This window comes from Stegostoma tigrinum, chromosome 1, assembly GCF_030684315.1.
Source record: "Stegostoma tigrinum isolate sSteTig4 chromosome 1, sSteTig4.hap1, whole genome shotgun sequence".
NCBI lineage: Eukaryota > Metazoa > Chordata > Chondrichthyes > Orectolobiformes > Stegostomatidae > Stegostoma > Stegostoma tigrinum.
The window spans coordinates 77,129,364-77,153,999 of NC_081354.1; the positions used below are offsets into that span (position 1 = coordinate 77,129,364).

At 40.1% G+C, this 24,636-nt stretch overlaps 1 protein-coding gene across 6 annotated transcripts in view; it reads left to right on the top strand.

Annotated features, from left to right (window-relative positions):
* The first annotated feature begins 1,170 nt into the window (after positions 1 to 1,170).
* The window catches only part of LOC125453416 (septin-11), an 80,800-nt gene continuing 57,334 nt past the window's right edge, over positions 1,171 to 24,636 (top strand). For 4 of the 6 annotated variants that reach the window (XR_009445816.1, XM_048533035.2, XM_048533044.2 and 1 more), the window contains exons 1-3: positions 1,172 to 1,253; positions 1,551 to 1,693; positions 2,393 to 2,519. Coding sequence is in view for 4 of the 6 variants with exons in the window: in XM_048533035.2 (XP_048388992.1) it covers positions 2,493 to 2,519 (27 nt within the window). In the remaining 2 variants the exon portion in view is untranslated. Of the gene's footprint in view, positions 1,254 to 1,550; positions 1,694 to 2,392; positions 2,520 to 24,636 lie in introns of all 6 variants that reach the window. The other 2 variants (XM_059646443.1, XR_007247762.2) reach the window with 2 other exon arrangements.

Below are 24,636 nucleotides of genomic sequence, written 5' to 3' on the forward strand. Positions count from 1 at the left end.
CACCAAAATGGGTGATATAGTAGACAGTGAAGAAGGCTATCTAAGAGTAGGAGGATCTCGATCAACAGGGGCAGTGAGCTGAGGAATGGCAGATGGAGTTTAATTTAGATAAATGTGAGATGATGCATTTTGTTAAGACAAACCAGGGCAGGACTTAGACAGAGATATGGGAACTGCAGAGGCTGGAGGATCTGAGATAACAAAGTGTGGAGCTGGATGATCACAGCAGGCCAAGCAGCATTGTGGGAGCACAAAAGCTGATGTTTCAGGCCTAGACCCTTCATCAGACTTAGACAGTTAATTGTAGGGCCTTGGATAGTGTTGTCAAACAGTGAGACCTAGGGATACAGGTACATTGTTCCTTGAAAGTGGTGTAATAGGTAGACAGCATGGTAAAGAAGGTGTTCAGCATGCTTGCCTCCATCGATCAGATCATTGATTACAGGAGTTGGGACATCATGTTACGGCATGCAAGACATTGATAAGGGTACATTTGGAGCATTGTGTACAATTCTGGCTGCCCTGAAAAGAGTGCAAAAAGATTTGCAAGTACGTTACCCAGACTGAAATGTTTGAGGTTGAGCCTGGATAGGTTGGGACTTTTTTTCCCTGGAATGTATGTGGTTGAGGGATAACCTTATAAAGGTTTATAAAACCAGGAGGGGCATAGATAAGGTGAATAGCGAAGATCTTTTTCCCAGGGCAGGGGACTCCAAACTAGAGGATATAGGTTTAAGATGAGAGGGGAAAGATTTAAAAGGAAGTGAGGGCCAGCTTTTCCACACAGAGGAAGGCGCATATGTGGAATGAACTGCCAGAGGAAGTAGTAGAGGTGTGTACAATTACATTTAAAAGACGTCTGGACAGGTACAAGATAGAAAATGTTTAGAAGGTTATGGGCCAAACGCAGGCAAATGGAATTAGTTCAATTTCGGAAACTTGGTCGGCGCGAACGGGTTGGACTAAAGGGCCTGCTTCCTACCGTATGACTCTAGAATAAGAAATAAAGCACGGTACATCGACCTGTAACCTAGCGGGTATAAAGTTAGTTGTGGAAACTGCTAGCCATGGAATGAGTATTTCATCTAAGATGTGGTTGTTCATCTATGAGCTTTAATGAGAAGATTGGCATCGGGGGCATACAGCTAAGTAAGTCTGATCATGATCTCACTTGACTGCCAGATCCCATAGCGAGTTACGGAGCAACATTGAAGACTGGAAATCCTTGCCAAATTTGCCTTTTCCAATCCAAGGTATTTTCTTTAAATTGATTTTTATTTGTTGATCAACTATTTTCAAACATTTCTTTACAGCACAAATTCCTTTTGCAATTTTTTTGAGAAAACAATTGTTCGTCTTTTTACATAGTATGTTTAGATTGTATTACCCTGATGCCAATTACAGTTATTTTCGATAGATCAACGAATGGAGTAATATTGCTCAAGTCCGATACCTACCAGAGTAAACCGTCTAAATTATCATGAGGATGGCATCATTAATCCGAGTGCTGTATCTGAACATAAATTATGCGTTGTTACATTTAAAATTAGATCTGCATCGCAGATGATGCAAATTGCCACGATGCCTGCGATTAGTTGTTTCAAGAGTCGAGCGGAGACTACGGACAACGAACTGCACTGATGGAGCTTGATGTGCCGCAGTCAGCTTAAAGTATACAGTAATGAATGCAAAGGTAAACTCCGGCATGCATAGTTCCTAAGGATGTATATTATGTTCCCTAGTCTGTCGGTTTTACATCCGAAGCTTTAATTTATTTGACACCCATTTAATGTTTCGAGGTTTTGGGTGTGTTTGTTTCGCATGTGTAGCATCTTCAGTTTAGTTCAATTTTGCTTTCTTGTCACCGAATACGTTGGACTAAATAATTACAAGTGGTTAAGAACACATTGCGGTCATTTTACATGAAATTAGCCATCCATTCGTCATTGCAAATGAAAACGTGTACTTCCAAATTATGGAGTGACTCTGAGTCGTACAATTTTGGGGAATGGCCTGCCTCTGGAAACGTTTTGTTTTGTTGTAATCTGAAGAAGTATCCCTTTGCATCCAACTTCCAAGAAAGCCCTTGCAAACTAATATATGTGTTTATCGCCTCCTTCTCCCGGACCACAGTAAGTCACTGTAATCAGGAGGGGTGCGATTTTTTTTCACGTTATAATAGCAGGATCCTACGCGTTTCATGCCTCTGTGCTCTGTGGGGTTTACCAATTCACAACGTGTTTAGTTGTTGAGCTGGGATACCTTGTTGCATGAGCCGGATACGATGTTGCAAGTTGGGTCTGTGGATTATGCTGCACCCCCGCGGGCTCTGCCTGAATGTGTGTGTTTATGAGAGCAGTCTCTCTCTCTCTCTCTCTCCCTTTCTGTGCAGGATGCCATATTGAGCGACTAGAAAGGTTGCATTTCTGGGGAAGGGGAGCAACTCAGAGGAACAGCGGCTTTACTCACAGCCTCAGCAATAGCGAACCAGGATGGCTACTGTCGTCGGGAGGAAGCCTGTGAGTGCATCCTTGTCTTTAAAATCTAATCTTTCTCGGTTTCTAACCGGGGGCTGCGGCTGGGTTTGTTTGTTCTATTTCTGTCAATTAAATACCGCTAAACTGCACCGTTGTAAGGGGTTAAAGTTTAACGGGCGAAAGGAGTTAAAGAAACGTGTGGCAGTTTAATTCGTTGTTTCAGGTAGCAGAGTGTTTGCATTTATTGACGAGGAGGTAGGCGAGCATAATTAAGGCATGTTCACCCCATCTTTTCCATTTAAAAAGTGTAAATGGCGTAGCTGTAGATGCTGGATTATTTGACGGTGTTGTGTTTGAGAGGTGAAAAGTCTGAGGCTGAAAGGAGAGAGGAGTGTGTTTTTAATTTGCACAGGCCGCAGTTAGACCGGATAGGGTGGAATGGGATGCCTCTTTCTTATTGCCATCAGAAAGCTCAATGAGCTTCCCCAACAAACACACACACACAGGAGGCTGTGGGCAAATGGGGGGCCTGTGTTCAAGAGCTGTGCTCCGGCACTCACTCATCAACGAATACGATTTTTTTTCTTTCCCCCCGCTCTTTCATAATTCCGAAGTGCAGTTCGTATGAAGGGATTAGTAGTGTTTTAGACTAAAGGCTGGTGTAACGATCCGATGCTCAAATTTTCGTTGTTTAACTTCACAAACTCATCAATCCGCCCCATGTCTAGGGCTGCGTACGGAGAGGGTTCTTTGTATTTTCCCCGAACTGCTTAGATTTTCTTCCCGTTTGCCATGTGGCAGATCACATTTGTTAACATGTTTGATTTGAGGAGGTATAGGCCAAAGGGTGGGGCTTGTCTGAGATCCCGTTAAAAGTTGGATAATGTGCGATGTTTGCTAGTAATTACTGATGGTTAAAACCATAATACCAGAGTTTTGACCGTGAGATCAGTCAAAAACAAGCCCAATTATGAGTGAACATAACCAGGAAAACGTAATTGAATTACAGCGTTCAAGTGAATTTTCAACAGCTTGCAAAGTGAGAGAATGATAGCTTAGAAAGATTGGCAGTAAAAAGAAAGAAATTCAGCAGCGGACAAGAAGGAAATGATAGGTGGAGATGATAGTATACTGTAGTTGCTGCAACCAATAGAGTGCAGAGCAAGGAGTATTAAGTAGCGTGAAATGGACAAATGCATGACCTGATGTGGAGTTTAAAATCATTAAGTTGGAATGGAGTGTAACGGAGGAGAAATTTGCAAACAAGCTAAAGAATCTTGGAAATTTATTTGTTCGGAACAGAACTTGGGACACCTAGGCAGATTCACGTAAGATTTTTTCCTTTTCTTGAAGTTGATAGAAGACAGATAAAAATATCGTTCAAAATGTTTATCCTCAAGATGGTGAGTCAGTGAATTAGGGTCCTAGCATCTGTAGTGTATAAGTGGTATGCAAATGTTAACTAGAAGTATGTGGTTGTGGTGCTTTACCAGTTGCAAGATACAGATTTCAAATCTGTGTTGGATATAAAGCTAGGATTGTGCATTGATCAGAATGAGCTTGGGCAAGGTGATAGTGGGGCTTGAGGTAGCAATATGTTGATACTGGCATAAATCCAAAAGGATATGTGAAGATTGAACTGGAAGAAACTGATTTATCTGACGTGAGATGTTTGTCAGATGGTCAGCAAATTTGACATTAATCTTTGAAACTGAGATGTTGACATTGATCCATGATGCTCATTGATGTACATGTAGAATATGTGTTATTATGGAAGGAAGATGTGTAAATGATTGCATAAGCTAATGATTCTGAAGGTGTTAATGTTCATTTTGCATTGACTCCATTCATTCAACTGATGTCACAAATTGTGGTTGGGGACAAGGAGTTCTACTGTAATATTTGGAGGGAGCAGATAATTCTGTACCAGCTCCCTAAGTATCTCGTAATTACACCTGACCAAGTGTGGTTGCCCTTTTTTTGCTATTATGCAATAAACCTTTTGTTATATAAGAACAGTGTATTTTCTGTGCATACTTTTATTGTGTTTCCTGTGCAATCAATCACTGATAGAGATAATAAGAACTGCAGATGCTGACGAATCCGATATGACAAGGTGTGGAGCTGGATGAACCCACAGGCTGAGCAGGAAAGCTGACGTTTTTGGCCTAGGCCCTTCATCAGAAATGGGGGCCTCATCCTGCCCCCTTGTCCTGTCTGTCCTCCCTGGACTGACCTGTATCCTCCCCACCTACACTCACCTTTACCGGCTCCATGCCCGCCTCTTTAACTTGTCTGTCTCCTCTATCTATCTTCAATCAATCACGAGTTTGCCGCCAATCCACCTTTGTCTTGGGGCTGTGCATTACCTGTCATAACTCTTATCCAGTATGGGTAGAGATTGAAAATACCACAATGTACCAGTAGTGCTCACCTGAGGAAATACGGCATAGGTGATATAGAGGCTCAGACATGGATGAAGTCCCAGAATTCCTAAACTTGTAGTAAATTTTGGAAGAACTTGAGGTCTTTGTGGCTACATTCAGACTGAATGGCATGCATGTGTGCATAGTGAAAGCTGTGAATATTAAGATACAAAGTGCTGTCCTTTGCAAACAGGAAGAACATGTACGTGTTGTCCTTATTTCTTCTCAACAAAACAGATGAATCCATTTTCTGGTTTATTTTCTCTGGTCAAGGCACTGACTAATCACACACTGCCTGCCTGGCTTAAATTTTAAACAAACGTTGACAGTTAACTGTCAGCCTTCATCAAAGTAGACAATTCTCTGTGGCAGTGGCTCCACCAATCAGAGTTCACTGGCCAACCAATTAACACTCACTTCTCATGCAATATAACTATTGTTTTCCTTTATATTTGTATTTCTTGAAAGTTGTCCTGATAAGACCAAGATACAAAGCTTTGACAAAATTTGAATGTTTTCAACAATATTTCTTTTTCAAAAAAAAGGAAAATTAAGACTGGGTTTGTTTAAAAACAAGAGATTTAAAAGGAGTCTGGACTATAACAGATAATGGAGATTAGTTTAATTATGCTGTGAAGAAAGATCTAGTTCTGGCCAGACAATGATCCAAGTGTTATACTTCGAAGAATGATCGATTATTCTTGAGGATGGCCATTGAGTTGGCACTTGTGCTTATGACTATTAATGGAATGACAAGTTTGAGAGAGTAATGATACAAGATGGGGAAAATTTATAGCAGGTGGAAATGAGTAGGCAGACTCTGAAGTTAAAAGTCTGTGTTGTGTGCCTGGCTCTGACAATTTGTTCTGTATATTACATTTGTGTCTAATATTTTTAGAAAATATTTAGTCATGACAGTATTGATACTTGCGTTTTTGTAGGTCTAATAAATATGGTACACGTTTTGTACGGAGATCTACACTTGAACAATGCTATTGTAGGCTTTTCCTCTGGAATAAACATTTTATATAGAAAGTACAGAGTTAAAGCTCTTGTATTTTGTCATGTTTTGTCATGACCATCCAAAGTATCTTGTATGCAGTTGAGTAAATTAGAAATATAATCACTCCTCCTATCGGCAACACCATAGTCAATTTAGGAAGATTCCATATAGATTCATAATTTTAAATTGTTTTTAATAGTGATGGCTGATGTTTTGTGACAAAAACAGTTAACATATAAAGATAAAATACTAGTTGCACCATTCTGTCGAAGTTAGATTTTGGTAAAGGAAGAATATAATCATGGCTGATTGCAACATCCATGGAACAGAATAGATAACTGAATAGCAAATCGTTTCCTAGTTTTTGAATAAAGTACATGTTGTAGCCATGAGTTGTAAAATATTTTGCCATTCATAATCGCAGTTACTGAGAAATGAAGGTTTTCACTTCAGAAGGTAAATATAAATTACTTTAACTGTTACTGTGTGATTCACAGAAATGAGTAGATTCCAAATTTCTATTTCTCAACTTGTTAACTTGATGGTGGCTACTCCCAGTATTGTAGAAAAAGCATAAAACAATTTAATTTTCCCTCCTAGAAGTATTGACTTTGTCCTGGATGACGATAAAGTAACTAGTAAAGCTGTTGTAGTCCTAATGACCTGAGGGCTGCTCTCTCATTAGAGAGAGAGAGAGAGAGAGAGAGAGAGAGAACTGGTGAGTGATAATGGGAACTGCAGATGCTGGAGAATCCAAGATAATAAAATGTGAGGCTGGATGAACACAGCAGGCCCAGCAGCATCTCAGGAGCACAAAAAGTGCTCAGGGTCTAAGCCCGAAACGTCAGCTTTTGTGCTCCTGAGATGCTGCTGGGCCTGCTGTGTTCATCCAGCCTCACATTTTGTTATCTGAGAGACAGTTGGTGGTGGTTTAACCTAGGACTCATCATGCCTTGGTGAGAGGACAGATTAGGTGGACTTTCATGGTAACCTCAACCAATAACCCAGATTTAGGTGCTTGGTACTCACTGTGACTGTGGAGGATTGGCTGGGGGACACAGTGGCAACAGCTTTGCAAGACCATGCATAATTGAATAAATGACTGGGACACTGGAATGTGGAGTGTGGAATGGTTAATGTGCTACTGGGATAAATTGGCACAAAAATACCAGGTGATTGGAGTACACAGAGCAGCTATTCCATAAACAAATTTGTGCACAATTGGAAATGTTCTGTTCATGTGACTTGGCTTTTTTTTGATGCAGGACACTGATTGTGGCAGGTTGCATGTCACTCCAGTTGATAATGGAAAGTAACAATTTGTGGTGGAACTACTTCTATAGATATATCATGCTAAAATTACACTTGCCTTCCAATATTAGTACAGATACACTTCTACTGATGGGAAGGGCTAATTACAGCACATTATGGGCAAAGAGAATTAGCAGTGCACAATATTGACGTGGGCAATTACCCAAAGGAGTCGAGAGGATGCGTGCACATATGTTAGATTCTTCATTTGTGATGTACACAGGAAGTAGTTGATTCACTGACAGAATTTATTTCAAGATAATATTATCAATGATGTGGAGCACCTTTAACCAATCAAACCACCCCCTTCTATCCCATTGTATCCTGGAAACTCTGGTTTCTAATAGTGGACAGACAATGTGTATTCATTCATTTAACTAAGTTAAAGCTATATCGTCAGGTGACAGTCTGGTTCTAAAATAGTCTTTCAGTTGCGTAAAAATTATTTCAAATTGTTTAACTTTGTGACAGGGAAGTTACATATTATCAAAATGAGATTGTGGTAAATAGTTGCTGTTTTAGTTTTGCATCTATTGTATAAATCCCCAGCCCAAAACTTTGTGGCATTATCCAAAGCTTTAGCTTTAATTTCTGAACAAAATTTTGTTCCAAAGAAAAGAGAGTATTAACAGAAGAGCATGCTTGTTTCTGATCCTCCTGCTGTCCTTGTTTGTTCATCCCCTTGACTCTGGTGTAAGAAAGACAATGATAGGCTAACATGCAGAATCAGAGAGGTGGTGGTCAAGTAATAGGCCAGAAGAAAGAAGTACAGTACAAAAGGGTGGGGAACAGAGAGCTATGCTCATGGGTGGAGGAAAAAAAGGACCAAGCAAGGAGTGAGAACACATATTAGAAAAAATAAAAAGTCTCCTCTTGACCTACCCACAGTTATGTTGTAACCTGAAGTGTTGTGCTAGATTCGTAGTCAGGTCTTGGCTATGGCCTGGAATATGTCTGTTCCTAACCAAATATTAATGTGCTTCCAGATGTGTCCTTCTCACCAAATATTGATGTGAAGTGTGCCTACCATATGTTTCTGTCATATTTCAACATGGGGCTTTGGCTTAAAGTCACTGTTGTGAGTAGGTTATCCCTTTTTAAATCTTTCATAGCAAGTTTATATTATACAGAAACAATCCCAAATAGACAGGTGATAATTCTTGACGCTATAGAATGTTCCTTATTTACACTTTATAAATCTGTCATTGGAAGTTTGTTTGAACATGACAGTACAAAACAATAATTGCAGTTAATTTTGACAATGCTTAATGTAAGTTTGTGTTTGACTGTGAGAGTGTGGTTGACCCTGTGGAAGTAAACAAAATGATACTGGAGGCACAAACACTTCCCTTGAGAGGGTGATTTGTTTGGTGACTTCCTGTGCTTGGTACCAGAGCAGAAAATATAAACAGTTGCTGACAGCAGTGAAGTCACATCTCCAACCTTTCTTCTTGTCAGTGAACTGATACTTCGTCTTGAGTGTGAAGACCGTCTGTGTATCCAGCTTTTCTCTTACTTTAGCATAGTTTCTTGAAGGCAGAAGTGTGACTGTTTAACAGCAGGTCCATCTTTTGCACACCTGCAATAGTTTTAAAGTCATGTCTGTTCATTCAGTGTAAATGGAAATACGCAGGCAGTTGTCCTTTATCAATAGATCCTTCCTGTTGAGTCAATGGAAAGGAAATGGAGTTGTTTTGCAGAATCGCTTCAGTTGAAGATTTCCTTTTTACAAACCATTTATAACATCTTTCTTACCACTTTCAAACTTTGCTGTTTGTTTCAACAATAGAGGGGAGCAGCATTAAAGTGGCATGAATGACCATTATGGGTTGACAGGGCACTGGGTGTGGTAATGTGGCTTTTAGCTCCTGGCTGCAACCGTCAGCTTTATTTTGAATTGGCTCTGAATTTGGTGAGAACCACTTCCTGAGGGAGATATCCAAATGTTAGAGGCAACCTGCCAATTAATTTATCATCTTACATAACTACTAAAGTTGTGGCTGCAACTCTAATTCTAGTTTGACATCAATAATTCCGAAGAGTTCGTTAACCTGTTGCTAACTGAAGGTGTCAAAACAAAATGGTCAGCTCCTTCTGTGTAGATGTAAGCCACTTTATTGTTGGCTGGGAATTGGAGATGAATCTTGTGCAGGATACTTGATGATGTGTTAGTAATGGTCAACTTGAAATTCTAATTTTAATTCAGTTGATTTTGTTTGCATATCTGTTTGCATTGTAAGTATTTTGGCTCAAGGATACCAGCTGAATCCAAAGCCAAGATAACATTCCTATAAGAGAAACATGTCTGCAAAGAAACTTTCAGCTAATCCCTCTGATATCATGCTGTAGTTTGAATGCTTGGTGTCTCTTTCTGGCAGTTCATGCTGTTGTCAATTTATTTGAAACATGGGAATTTATCCAATGCATGTCTATTCATTATTTCAGTACCACAAAACTGAATGTTGTAGAGTAAATGTTTGTCACCAAGGACCATTGCTGTTCGTACTGCTGTCCGAATAATTAGAGTCAGTATGATTCCCTCCCTCTGTACTGTTTTGCATCACTTGCTTTGGGTGAGCATTTATGCATTTCCTGTATTTCCTCTTGTGAATAACCCTTTTAAACAAATTGTCACTCCTTTCTCTTTGGTGTAAGAGACCCTGTCCTGATCTGAGAACAGGAAGTCTGACCTTTGGCAGTGGTATTCTTTCAGTAATATTTCTGCTTAACCCAGGAATTCTTTTTAGGATGATAGCAGTTTGAAAGATCTTACTGTGTCTGCTCCCTGGAAAGGATGAAATAACTGAAAATTAGTTTCTTAATGCAATTTTACTTTGACTTCATTGTCTAATTCTCTGTTTTTATCAGCCTCCTGACCAGCCTGCCTCATGAAAGAGAAGGAAATACCTGCATGTATTTAGTGCCTTCCATATTCACCAGACATCTCAAAGTGTTTCAGATCAGTTGACTGTTCTTTGAATGTCATTTAAGGACGCAAGACTTTAAAACATCAATCAGATTTATGACCAGCTTTTATTTTTTGAAAAATAATGTTGCTGAAGGATTTAGCTTTGATCAGGAGAATAGTTTGCCTGAAGCAGCTATTAATGATCAGAGCAGGAGCCCTGTCTGATGTGCAACTCTAGGTGATGGAGTTTGGTTGATCTTTTCCTGAATGTAGAGATTTTTAATCTGCCTGTAAATGTGTTATGACACACCTCCTTAGCATATGGGATTTAAACCCAAGCTGACTGGCTTAAACATAGGGCCAATACCACTGTACCAAACGAATCCCCAAAGGAAGCTTGGTTGATGTAATTTTGTTACAGTCATCAAGGGATATGAAGCAAAGAGAGGTCAATAGAGCTGATTTGCAGCTCAGCTCTAATGTTATAGCTATTTTCCAATCAACCAGTCCAGGACAGTTCTTGCTCGCTTCTGAAGTAGGTAAGACTTGAACCTGGGCCTCCTGGGTAAGAGATAGTGGCATTGTTACTGTGCCACAAAAACCGTAAAGGTTGGTGGAGTTGCTGTTACTTAACTGATTTTTGTTTTGTAATGTGCTTGTTGCTTCCTCGGATGAAGGGCTTTTGTGGTACGCTGGTAGTGTCCCCATTTCTGAGCCAGGAGACCATGTTGAAGTTCCACCTGCTTCAGAGGTATGTATGTAATAACATCCCTGCATAGGTTGATTGGAAAATATCCTGCTTCCTTGGATGGGGTTGTTTAGCTCTGCACAAGCTCAGCATTGAAGCTGGGTTAGTCCTGGCTAGTTTGGCACAGCTGCTCATTGGGGAAACTTGCTGAGCCAGACTCTGTAGACAAGTCATGGAATTAAATAAATTCTTTGTGTCTGTTCTGTATTTAGTTGCGTTTGTGGCCTTTTGTCTGTTTTCCATCAGAACAATGAAGGTTATTTTGTGCCAGCAGTGTAATCTTTATTTTAGTAACGTTTTTCCAGATTTTGTTTCACATTCAATAGAGTTAAAAAGAAATAATTTACATTTTAAATAGTACCCTATTTCACTTTCAGGGGCTACGGTGGCCCAAAAGTTTCGAAATTAATAAGTTACTTTTCCAGTATGTGCGATGTGACTAAGTGGATAAACACTACAATGTTTCATCTAATCTGTTAGTGTCATTCCGGTTAGGGGAGGCGATGGCTTAATGGTAATCTGTCTAACCTATTAATTCAGACCTAGGAAATGTCCTAGGGACAAAAACAAAGTTGCTGGGAAAGCTCAGCAGGTCTGGCAGCATCCGTGAAGGAGAAAACAGAGTGACCCTTTCTCGGAACTGAAGGTGGCTGTAAAAACGTCAGTTTATATGCAGAAAATAAGTGGGGAGGGGGCGGGGAGTAAACGATAGGATAGAGCCCAAAGCGAGAGAAAGACAGTTGGACTGTCCTCCAACTATCTTTCTCTCTCTTTGGGCTCTATCCTATCGTTTACTACCCCCCCCCCCCCACTTATTTTCTGCATATAAACTGATGTTTTTACAGCCACCATCAGTTCTGAGGAAGGGTCACTCTGTTTTCTCCTTCACAGATGCTGCCAGACCTGCTGAGCTTTTCCAGCAACTTTGTTTTTGTTTCTGATTTACAGCATCTGCCATTCTTTTGGTTTTTATTTAATGTTCTAGGGACCTGGGTCTGAATCTTGCCACGGCCAATGGTAGAATTTGAATTCAATAAAAATTTGCAATTAAGAATCTAATGATGACCATTGTGGATTGTCAAGGAAAACCCATCTGGTTCACTAATGCCCTTTAGGGAAGGAAACTGCTGCCCTTGCCTGGTCTGACCTACAACTGACTCCAGACCCGCAGCAAAGTGGTTGACTCTTGACTGTTCTTTGGGCAATTAGGGATGAGCAATAAATGCTGGTGACTCTCTCAATATACAACTGGTCTCATAAGTTATTTCTTTAAGGCCCTATAATTTTGAATACGCAAGTCCAAGTTTAAGTCCTTCCAAGTCCCGTATATCTTCGTTATATAATTTTACTCCAGTGTTGAATTTCAATTCCTTGAGATGAAAGCAACTGCCATTCCTGCATTTGATTTCTTTTTTTCTGTGAATGTTAATTAGCTTGAAATGATCCCTAAATTCCTTTCTCCCCATAGTTCCTAGTCAACATCCTGAAAAGACGAATACAGAAAGCTTTAGTCAAGGATAATTTAGGCCTTTAAAAGCAGACGTGGGTACAAATACAAATGAAAGCAAGGACATGGAGATATTTAATTTTTTTTCTGTCATTCTCTATCTGAGAGGCATGGAACAAAATACTTGACATTACAGGGGAAATAATAATGAATCAAAAACCAGATGTCACTGAAGTTAATGAAAATAAGGAAACTGTATTTTAAAAACTTATGGTACAACAAATTCAGAAACAGTCAGGACCTCATGGTTCCCACCCTCCTGTTTTAAAGAAGTATTTGAGAACATTCCAGCTGCTTCAAGCCATAAACGTTTAAAACTCCTTAATTCAGAAATTGTCCTTATTTTGTTTTGGAAAATGGCAGATGAGAAAGAAAAAACAGGAAATGATAAAATTGTTGTTCTAACATCTGTTGTGTGTAAGCCTTTCCACTTCAAAATTAAGGACAGGGAATTCATGATTTAAGAATTTGTGTGGATTAGAGTGAGCCAAGTTGGATTTTCAAAGGTAGATCATATTAAATGAACTTGATTGAAATTCTTGAAGAACTAATCAAAGTATGTCATATTGAAGAATGAATAGCAGAGGGGAGATTCGTCCCCTGTATGTAATTTACTGTGGACTTATGGAAGGTTTGATAAAGTTACACCTAAGAAACTATTACCCAAATGTAATGCTAATAGAATTAAATACAGATTATTGACTTGGTAAAGTGGTATAAAGCTACAAGTTTAAATGTGGTAGTTTTACCAACCTGCACCACCACCTCCAGGCAGCTTATTCCATACATGTACCACCGTCTGCACCAAAACGTTGCCCCCTAGATCCCTTTTAAATCTTTCCCCTCTCATCTCAGGACTTTTATTTATTGGCTTAGATAATACAATAAAGAGCTAATATCCATACTTATTGCTGAAATAAAGTTTTGTAGCGTGGTATGTTATGTAGGTGGGTCTGTAAAATTAAAAAGAAATGTTGATGAATTGTAAGTGGGTAATATTGGAATAGATGATGGATTTCAACACAGCTAAGTTCAAGGTTCGCATTTTAGGATGAAAGAGGGATTGATTCAAGTACTTTTTGAAGTAGCTAAAAGCACTGGAAGCCCAAATGATTTGGGGGTCCAGGTGTATGGATAATTTAAAATATACTCATTAGAAACAAAAATTCTAGGCTAATGGAATATTACTCTTTATGACTGGAATATAACAAAACCTTCTCTTCTTTATAGTGAGACAGAATACTGGTTTAAGTTTAGTCACTGCACCCTGGAAGATTACATTGGCATAATAAGGAGAACATCTTCAGCATGTTACCAGCGATCCAACACTTAGTTGGAGGAGAGATTACTTAGTCTTGCATTGCCTGAAGGTTGAAGAGTGATTTGGTTTTTAGTATTTTAAGAGTAATTTCTAACATAGATTTTAAAAAAAGATTCCGTTGGCTGAAATTCTAGGACAAGGGCGTATAACCCTTAAAATCAAATTCGGCTCAGTCAGTGAAAAGTTAGAAACCATTTTTTTGTAAATAGTCAAAATATGGAATATTCGTCTCTCTTAAAAAAGTGGATTCCAGTTCAGTTAATCACTTTAAGTCTGAGATTGATTGTGGGTCAAAAATATTAACTGATAATGGAGCCCAAGAGGGAGAAGTTAGGATACAGATCCTTCAGAATTTCATTCAATGGGCCCAAGTAACCAAATGACTACTCCTCTCCCAGCATATACACCCCTGGTCAGCCTTCCATCTTTTATTCATTATAAACTTGATGTCATCTGCAATTCTGCTCCTTATATCTGAACATGAACCCTGCATCATTCACCTGCCTATCATATGCTTGGTTTAATTGGCTGGTGGTCCACAAATGGGTGGATTTTTAAGTAGCCATTCTCCTATTATACTGTCACTCCATGGCTTCCACTGTTTTTCTGTCTCTGCTACCTTTTTAAGTCTAGCAACTATCCAATTCTGGTTTTATTTCTCCAGTTCTGACGTCTTGAGCACCTTCAATTTTATTTCCTCCACGATTGATGCCAGCTGCACAAGCCTACACTCCGCACACTTTTCCCCTCTGTGACCCCATTTCAGTTTGAGTGACCTGTAAAAGTGGGCTGGACGTTTAGTGGGGTGGTATAGGGGCAGATGAAAACCTGTGTGGGGGAAGAAAGTGAAAGAGTGCTGGCAGCAGGGATGGGGGAAAAGTAACTTTTAAAGCATAACTCATCCACTTTTTGCATTGGATTTTGCATGATGGCAGTCAGGTCTTGAGGATCAGCTGGCTGGACCATATACTATTTAAAAAAGAAGCTGAGGATTTGGAGGCCATACAGCTATTGGCAGATAGAAGGTTCGCTGTAGTCATTTCTGTTTCGGGACTTGTTATCCCAAAATTACAGTAGGTGATCCTACTGGCAGTTGCAGCCAATGATTTGGGAAGCCCTGGCATGCGCCCATAGCTTTGGGCTTATTCCACTTCTAGATCTCTCCATATCATCTTCTCTCTTTCCTCTTTTAAGGCCTTCCTTATAGGCCTACTGCTTCAACTGGCCCTTTGCTCACCTGTCCTTTAGTGTTAACTTTTGTTTTTGTTTTTCTGCCTCAAAGATCATTATATTAAAAAAAAGACTCTATAAAGTTATTTTAGGGCCTGAAACGTAAACCATTTCTAACTACCAAAGTTACTGTGCCAACTGACTTAATGTCATCTGAAAGCAGGAAGATGACCCTTCTAACTTGGACGAATGAATGTTACTTTTGATCAGCTGCTACCCTTAGAGTAATCTGACTTCCCTTCAAAATTGATTAATTCACTTTCAGACTTGTCAGTTTTAATTCTGAATGCACTGGTGTGTTGATTGTATAAACCCTTAGTTCCCAGTTATCTCATCATCATTTTGGTGATTTGGGCCACTCTGCAGTTGATTCATTGTTCGGAAAGATTTGCCTCCAGTTAAAAGCTGGCAGCAAGAGGTGAATATCATGCTTCCTGTGTTGGTTTTGTAAAACATGCTAGTGTACTCGTAGACCCTGGATGGCAATCATTAGCATATCCTGGACTATGGGCAGTCTGTGATTCTGAGGAATGGCATGCCTTTTTTGTTTTTGAAGCTGGTGCCAGGAAAGGAATTTGTAGCATGTGCAGGTATTTTCTGAACGTGATCAGGTCAGGTGGTCATCCTAATAGGATCTTTGTGTCATCTTCATGTTATCTTCAATATGTAACAACTCATTGTGGTACTTACTTCAAACGTTGCCCCTTAGCTGAACATTTGTAGTGTAGCGCATGTTTCAAATACCTTGACAGAAAATCAGTACATTGTGTCTAAGCATTCACCAACTTTCTGCTCATTACCTTTTTTTACAACAGCTGTGTAACAGTAATTGTGTATTAAAAGAGCTTTCGTTTTGTCCTCTTAGAAGCTTTATTACATACATATTTTGTACCAAAAGTGCATTTTCAAAAATAGTAAGCTGGAAAAAAGGGTAGCAAAAAATAAAGTCCTTGTCATGGAACAGTGCTTGTCCAGAGTAAATTTCTCATGATTGTGGGACATAGGTTGCACACTCCTCAAAGCTACAGACTATCAGCATTGTATCTTTGTTTGTCGTGCACTAGTAACTTGTATTATCACTTATTTTAAATAGAAATTAAACCTGGGGCAGATGATGCATTATGTACATAAATCTTCTGGTAATGGATGATTTTTTTTGTTTGTGGGGAGGGGAGTGGTTGGAGTAATTGATTGTTGGAATCTGTTGGACACCTGCATAGTTGACATTTCAGACTTCACCTGCACACCGCGCGCATTTTGTGGACTGGTCTTGAATCGTAGAATCCCTACAGTGTGGAAGCAGGCCATTCGGCCCATTGGATCCGCACCAATCCTCTAAAGAGCTTTCCACCTAGACCCACCCATGGCTAGCCCGCCTGACCTGCATATCCCTGGATACTTTGAAAAATCTAGCGTGGCCAGTCCACCTAGCCTGCACATCTTTGGACTTTGGGTAGGAACCTGCGCAGACACTGGGACAATTGCCCAAAGGTACAATTGAACCCGGGTCCCTAGTGTTGAGGCAGCAGTGCTAACCACTGAGCTACCGCGTTGCCTCCATAATCTAGTAAATACAACATGAACTGTTGGTCTTGCTCTGAAATTTGTACAAGTATGCTGTGGCCAGATGGTTCTAGTGATCACTTACTTTGCACTGATCTGTGATACAATGGTAATGCCAACTTAATATCTTCATTTTTAGACCAGTACTGGGCATTTGAACTGAACAATGTTAAATAAAACTGCAATATGTGTGCTATGCCAGAAGCTTGATCATTGCCTTGGGCTTAGTTAGCCACATTGTAAGTAGGGAAATGAAAGAGAATTGAAATTAGCCTCTGTCTCTTTCTAACTAAAAAGAACTTAGTTTAAAAGAAAACATAACTGGGTAATAATAGGATCATGCTCTTGCCTCAAATGTGAAGCAATAAGAAATGACTGTTGTGATTGAAAGTAACAATGAAAGGCAGCTACCACCAGTTTGTTCTTAAGTCACTGCCTTGAGAAATGGCTTTGCTAAGGCTGGAATTTGTGTTTGGGTTTCTATAACGATAGTGGTGCACACTATCAATTCCATCATTATTTTAATGTTTTTATTGTTGGAGCAGAAACCTCTTTCAAAACTGATCCAAGTTATCCATACAAATGCATTCATAGATTAAAGCCCATTTGATTTACACATCTAACCCAGCATCCCTGTAGATCCTATTTTTGTTTTGATTTTTAAATCCATTTGTCCAGCTATAGTATGGGTATAATTGAATGGTTTCTGAGCACAACATAATTTGCTTCTTTAATTGGGTATTCGGCCAGAAAGAGCAAAAAAATCCTAGTGTTCACTGGCATTTATACAACCTCCATAGAAGATGCTTCCATGAGAAGTTTAAAAATAAATCAGAAGGAAGTGAATCATCTTTATTTAAGTGGGGAATGTTATAACATTTGAGGAGATTGTAATTGTGGGTGTGTTTTAACACAGAGGAGACGGAAATGAGAAGGAGGTGTAATAACATTGAGGAGATTGGAATGCAATTGGAAACAGCAAAGTTACAATTTTTAAAAATAGCATCTAAAATTACAAGTTGTTTTTGGCCAGTACTTAGTTCAGTACAGTAGAGGCTTGTGAAAGTCTTAAGGGCTATATTTCCATATGAGATGTCCCAACCATCTGTCAAAACTTCAGTAGAAGCTTGGCAAAGAGAGACCATATAAATGGCTGAAGAGCCATTTTTTTGTTGAGTGTCCACAGAATTTGTTATGAGGTTAGAAAAATTATAAAAATTCAGGTCTGGTATAAATTGTCATCATGAACTTGTAGAAGGTTCAAGCTGTTGTTATAGAGTCGTTAAATATTACAGCATAGAAACAGGCCCTTTGGCCCAAACTGACCGTGCTAACCATGGTGCCCACTCAGCAAGTTCCAATTGCCCACATTTAGCCCTTATCCTGCTAAACCCTTCTCGTCCATGTATCTATCCGTATGTTTTTTTAAAATGTGAAAGGAAAAGAAATGGAAAAATTGGTAGATACCCAGTGGGATTTTTTAAAAATAAAATGTTTCATGAAAGAGTGGTTCATATAACGTGTAAAATTTTTATAGGTTTGATCCACAGTTTGGTATTTAATGGGGCTAATGAGATGGAAAAGGTGGTGGGTGGGGGATTGAGTGCAGAAATCTCAAGTGGAGGGTTGTGATTCAAAGATTAGGTCAAAAGAGTTAGTGATTGTTTGGATAATCAGTTAGTGCAAGACCCAATGACAGGCTTTATATATAAAAATGTAGAAAAGAGGAGTAGGCCATTTGGCCCTGTCAGCCTACCCAACCATTCAATAAGATGCTAATCATCCAATTCAACAGTTCATTCTTACTTTTCCCCATCTTTGATGCCTTTATCCCTAAGTGCTGCATTCCAACTCCTCAAAATCATATAATTTTTGGCTTCAGTTGCTTTCAGTGAATTCCACAGGCTCTCCACTGTCTGAGTTAAGAAATTTCTCCCCCTCTCAGCCGTAAATGGTTTACTATGTCGCCTTAGGCTATGGCTTGTGCTTCTGGCCTTTCCTGCTATCAGGGACATCCTTCCTACATTAATTCTGGTCCTGTTGGAATTTTATGGGTTTCTATAATCTGAGATTCCACCCCCCCCCCCCCCCCCCCCCACCAATTCTTCTGAACTCCTGCAAATATAATCTGATTTTCAATACATTTTGGTGTAGGGGAGGAAAGAAGGCAGATCTGCTAGGAGATGGGGATAGTGGAAGGCCTCAGCTAATGAGCCCTGAGATTGTAAGATTTCATCAAGGTTAACGGGAGTGAGATTCTTGGATGAAAGGAGGAATGTCTTCAATGAACTTGTTAAGATCAAGAGGAATAGATGGCACGGTCACAGTCACAGGGTCGGTTTGTTAACCAGGGATTTCTCTTGACTCCTGTATATTGTCTAACTTGCAGGTATGAATTATTTGAGATCCCAGTCCAGCTTGACAACTCACTCCTGGGTGACAAGTTCTGTTTCCATCTTCCTGATTGATTGACTGATACTAGTTGAGGCATCCCCCAAGTGATGTGGGACAACAATAAAGTTGAGCTAATTAATCAAACCCCTGGCTTGCTGAAAATATACTTTGCTGTTTTGACCAGTCTGAGGGCCTCTGGAGTGGATACCACAGTGGGGATTGTGAACAACCATGGTGTGTTGTGAACTGCAATGCAGGGCCATGGAACTCTGAACAGTCAGAACATATCGGGAGGAAGGACCAGCACTTCTCCAATGAGCACGAATTAAATGACCATCAGGAGAAGGCTGTGCATGTCCGTGAACTTTACTGGATGCTGGGGCCATGGACAAATGATCACAAGATGCTGGGTACAATGTAAAATACATTTAATTTCATCCAAGAACATGCTACCTACCTCTTAAATGTTAATGTGGATATCTTGCGCTCGCTCTCTGCATCTTTGTGACTGTAACACTGTATTCTGCACTCTGTTCTGCTACCTGATGCACTTTGAATGGTATAATCCACCTGTGCAGAATGCAAAACAACATTTTTCTCTGTATCTCAGTATATTGTGACAACAATAAATCAAATCAAAAATCGTGAACCATTGTTCTATCTCCACGATTCATTACCTCCTTAAGATGTCTGCTAATCACTTCCAGCCTACTTCATGGAGCTACCTCTGAAACTGTATTTTCTACCATCCAGAAAAAAACGGGGGAATGCAGTGCACCTTTGGTTTCACACCCTCATTAATGAATATTGACCCCGAGGACATCGGCTTCACATTTGAACGTGTGTCACTCAGCATACCGTGATCTTGAATTTAGACCCTGCATCATTACAACAAAGCTTTGAGTGCACCTACAGTAATCTGGAGCAGAATCTGCAGGGAAGCATTGCTAAATTGTGGAGATGGCCTCTGTCCAGGTTTTGACATTGGAAAGGGTTTGAATATATGAGGTTAAGCAGGAGTGATGGGGCAGTATTGTGGGAATGGAGATCTTTGAGGGTGAATACAGGTTTCAGTGAGAATTTGAACATTGTGCTGATACATTGGAATTGAGAGTGTGGCTGTGATGCAGAACCTCCCTCTCTGAGCAGGATGCTGTCATCTGCTCATAGCTGCCACATTGTCATCCAGTAGCAGGATTCACCAATGACTATCCAGTCCTGCAGGTTGCATAACAGCAAGTGCCTGCCACTGACTTGTTAAATTTAATTTGTAGTTGCCTGTGTGTTGACTCCTAAATAAACAAGTGGAGATAGTACCCGCTTCAGGTTCTGCCACTGGGAAATCGATCCTGTTGGACTGGAGAGTATTAGTTATGAAGAGAGATTGGAAAGATTAGCATTGTTTTATTTGGAGCATTGGAGACTAAGGAGGTCACCGTTAAGACGTATAAAATTTGAGTGGAATAGTTAAGGTAGATGGGAAGGAATGTTTCCCCTTGGTGAAAGGACCAATGACCAGAGGCACAGATTTAAGGCAACGGACTGGAGGTTTAGAGGCGATGTGAGGAAAATTCATTAAAGTTGGTGGGCATGTGGAACTGACTGCCTGTAAGGGTGGTAAAGGCTGAAACTGTCATAACATTCAACAAGTGTGCCAAGGCATATGAAATGCTGGGAAATGTGAATAGAATAATTTGAGTTTGCATCAGTCAAAAACAGTGGACTGAAGGGACTATTTTTGAGCAGTTGACTGTGTCTCTGTAGCTTGATCTCCATTGATTTTTGAACTAATTCAGCGTTTGGAATCTGTGAACAGAGCTGAGCACAAGGTGGCACATTCTCATGAATAAATGAAATGTTTTTGTGTGACATAATGTGTAGAGTATTGTTTTACAACAAAATTAGTATTTGTTGGACAAAAAATGCAGTAAAGAACGATTTATTTGATTGGGCTTGTCCTAAAGATGTTGTGTTGGTGCTTATGCATCAATATAGCTGAGATCCTTCACTTTGACAAACAAAGATTGCAAAATTGCAGTATTTTTTAATCTTAGGCCATGAGACGTGGGCATTGCTCCGAAGGCCAGCATTTATTGCCACTCCAAGTTTGCCAAGAGAAGATAGTTACACAGTCCATATAGTGTAGCAACACATTAATGCTATAAGGATGGGAGATCTGGGATTTTGATTGTCAGACTGGAAAGGGATGGTGGTCTGGTGTGCAACCTTGTGGAGAGCCAGTGGAAAACCACTGTTATATATCCTGGGGAAGGCCTCACAAGCCACAAGTGAATCAGAGGAGAGGCTGGTGTGATCAGAATCCTGGCACGGAAGTCCCACTGAACTTGAGCTGCTGGGCAATCAGCAGTCGCTGGCTCTTTTGCTAAGCAGTGCTCTGGGAAAGGAGTGGGTACAGTAAAAGGGATGTCCACAGGAGGTCCAGAATTGCACACCGAAACAGGGCACCATTAGTAAGGATGATTTCCTCAGATGGCAGGAGCAAGGGTTGACAGCAAGGGCATGGGGTAGTTCTTAGAAGATTCCCCCTTTCCAAGTGTTGAGTTTCATGATCAGGCTCTAAGTGCCTTTTGAAGGGGGCATCTAAACCCTCCCTGCCATCCCCTTTCCCACCAGGAGACAACAGTAGCTTGTGAGGCTCTGTTTCTCATTCTCCCCTCGTGTCAACTTGCCTCGCTGCAGTTGGATTAATACTGGAGGTAGTGGGATGCATTCCTTAAGTGTTCATTAATTGTCCACTCAAGGACCTTTAAATGATAGTGAGACTGGAAAGTAGGCCATAGTCCTTTAATCCAGAGACTTGAGGTGAAAGTGGAGAGGCATGGAGGTACTTGCCTGCCACTTTCCTGCCCCTTGAAGTACCATTCCTGCTTTGAGACATGCCACTAGAGTTCAGAACATTTTTCTCATCGTTCCAAGTCAGTGCCAGTGTGATTTGGAGGGGGCCCTAAAGGCAACTGTGTCCATTGTGCTTGTTGCCCTGGTTTATCCAGGTGGCAGAAATTATTTGTTTAAAAGGTGACATGAAAAGAACCTTTGTAAATTCCTGCAGTGCGTGTAGTAGATGGTAAACACTGCTGTCACTCCGCTGGTGAAGAAAGCAATATTGTTTAAGGTGGTTGGGGGGCGTGCCAGTCAAGCAGGTTGCTTTATCCTGGGTGCTGTTAAGCTTTTTTTTATTCATTCATGGAACATGGACATTGCTGATCAAGTTAGTATTTATCACCTATCCTGAATTGCCCAGTGGGCAATTGAGAGTCAACTACTTGCTGTGTATCTGGAGTCCTGTGTAGGCCAGATCAGCAAAAAATGGCAGATTTCCTTCCCCGAATGATGTTAGTGGATCAATTGGCAATGTTTTTATGGCTGCCATTAAACTCTCTTAAATGCAGATTTTTATTGAATTCAAATTCCACCATTTGCTGTGGTGGGGTTTCAGCTTGGGCTTTCTTTGACACTGTTGGAGCTGTACCCATCCAGGCAAGTAGGGAGTATTTCTTCACTCCTCCGAGTTGTGATTTATAGTTGGTGGGCAGGTTTTGGAGAGTTAGAGGGTGAGTTACTTACTGCAGAATTCCCAGGCTTGCTGTTTTAACCATCAAGTTTGTGTGGGATTCAATCCAATATGAGGGAGAAGTGGTTAACATTTTGTGTGGTGTAAATGTTGTAGTCCTTAATCAACCTAAACTCATTGCCTCTTAGGAAGATGGTGATATCAGATGGCCAAGTATGGCAGACACTTGCTCTGCCGTGGAGTTCCCATATCTTATTTAAGCATATACTTACAGGTCTAGTTAGACTAATAATAATTTGCAGAGGTTTTTAATGCCAAAGAATGCACGTTGTTAAATGTTTGTTATTGGCAATGCCTTCTTAAACTTCTCATCTGTTTCCTAATGCTTCACTGCCCTGCCCTCTCCCTAAATCTATATTCTTCTCCACCTGCACAACCTTCCTGATATCTCTGGTCCTCAAAATCTGGTGTCCTGGACGTCTCCAATTTTAATCACTTTTGTTTTCAGTGCCCCGGGCCCAAAGCTCTTAAATTCTCTCCTTAAACCTCTGTCTCTAAAAAATTTTCTGCTTTAGGATGTACCTCAAAACCTGTCTTTTTGACTGAACATTTGAACACCTGTTGTTTACTTAGTTAGCTCTTCTTCATTTTGCTTAATAATTGTTCTTTCTGAGGCAGACAACTATATAGCACTTTCTAAGCTCTCAAAATCAAACAGGAGGAACCTAAGAGTAAGAAATAACATTACAAATTGCAGAGTGTCAGAGATAACAAAGTGTGGAGCTGGATGAACACATTTTAGGAGCTTAGGTGCTCCTAAGATGCTGCTTGGCCTGCTGTGTTCATCCAGACCCACACTTTGTTATCTCAGATTCTCCAGCATCTGCATTTCCTGTTATCTCCCATCACAAATGGCAGAGTGTCACTTGGGCTTCAAGAACCAGTTGCCAAGGGGAAAGGCTAGATGTAACCTGGGATTAGCCATGGGTTGAATATTCCATATTGGATGTAAATACATTTAGAACTAGTCAGCAATGTGTCCTAAATTACATCTAGGATGTTTGTGCTGGGTTAGAATCCACACTAAACACTGAGGAAAATGTACTTTGAGTATAGTAACAATAGATAGCAGGTACTATATGCCTGCTGTGAGGATTTGAATCTCAAGTGCTTGTTACTGTGTATGTGGGAGTTTCTTGATGATTTGTGAAAACTCTCTTCTCTTAAAACATCCCATGTCCAGTTTGTGCCTACAGTCCAACATGGATGAATGCTGACTGCACAAGTTTCGAGAGCATTAGTATGTGAAAATGAAAGCTAGTTGCCGGACCACACTCTGTTGGCAATGCCATTCCCTGTGATCATGCCACTGGGTCAATGTGGGAAGTGTTGAAGCTTGTTTTGCCCTTTTGAACATGCATATTGTGATTCAGAGTTAAATTGATAAAAGTTTATTTATCAATGGACAAATGCAAAATGGCCCAATTTGATGCTGGTGCCAAAATATTTTATTGTTCGTTTTGTCTTATCTCCATTTCCATACTTTTCTCAATGAAATCACTATATAATAGTCAACAAAAGGAATCATGCCTAATAGTTGTATATTTTCTCCTCCCAAGCCTTTACTTGTGCTTTTATGTATTCAGTTGTATCTATTTATTTCTCTATCTAAATCTACAACAGTCACCTGAGATGATTTGCATGTACATATTACATTAAAGTTTTGTCTGTGTTCGCCAGTATTTACACTGATCTGTCTTTTTCTTGTTGGTGTTTTCATCTCTGCTCGGATGAAGCTTCTGGAAAAGCTGGCAGTGTGAATAAACTACAGGAATTTGAAATGATGTAAACTTAAATTCCTGGTAGTCCAGTTCCTCCTTTGACCAAGATACTATGTAAACATTGTAGAAGATTTGCATCCCAGAGAGTTCTGTTTGTGTAATGGGAAGTTTAAACATCTTGTTGGCTCAGCTAATTCTTGCAATTCTTCACCATGTTGGATTCTGTCTAAGCCGCCTCTAATAAGTTTAAATTTATTTCACATAGATTTTCTCTATCTCTGAGACAAGCTGAACAACTGTGGCTGATTTGCAAACAGAATCTCTTAGTTTACATTGGGCAAACCTTCTGGAAAAATAACTTGGGGAAACATCATCAAAGGTAGTGCTTTTAACTTTTTGACACCAGCATCAGATCAGGCTGTTTTAGGTTTAACT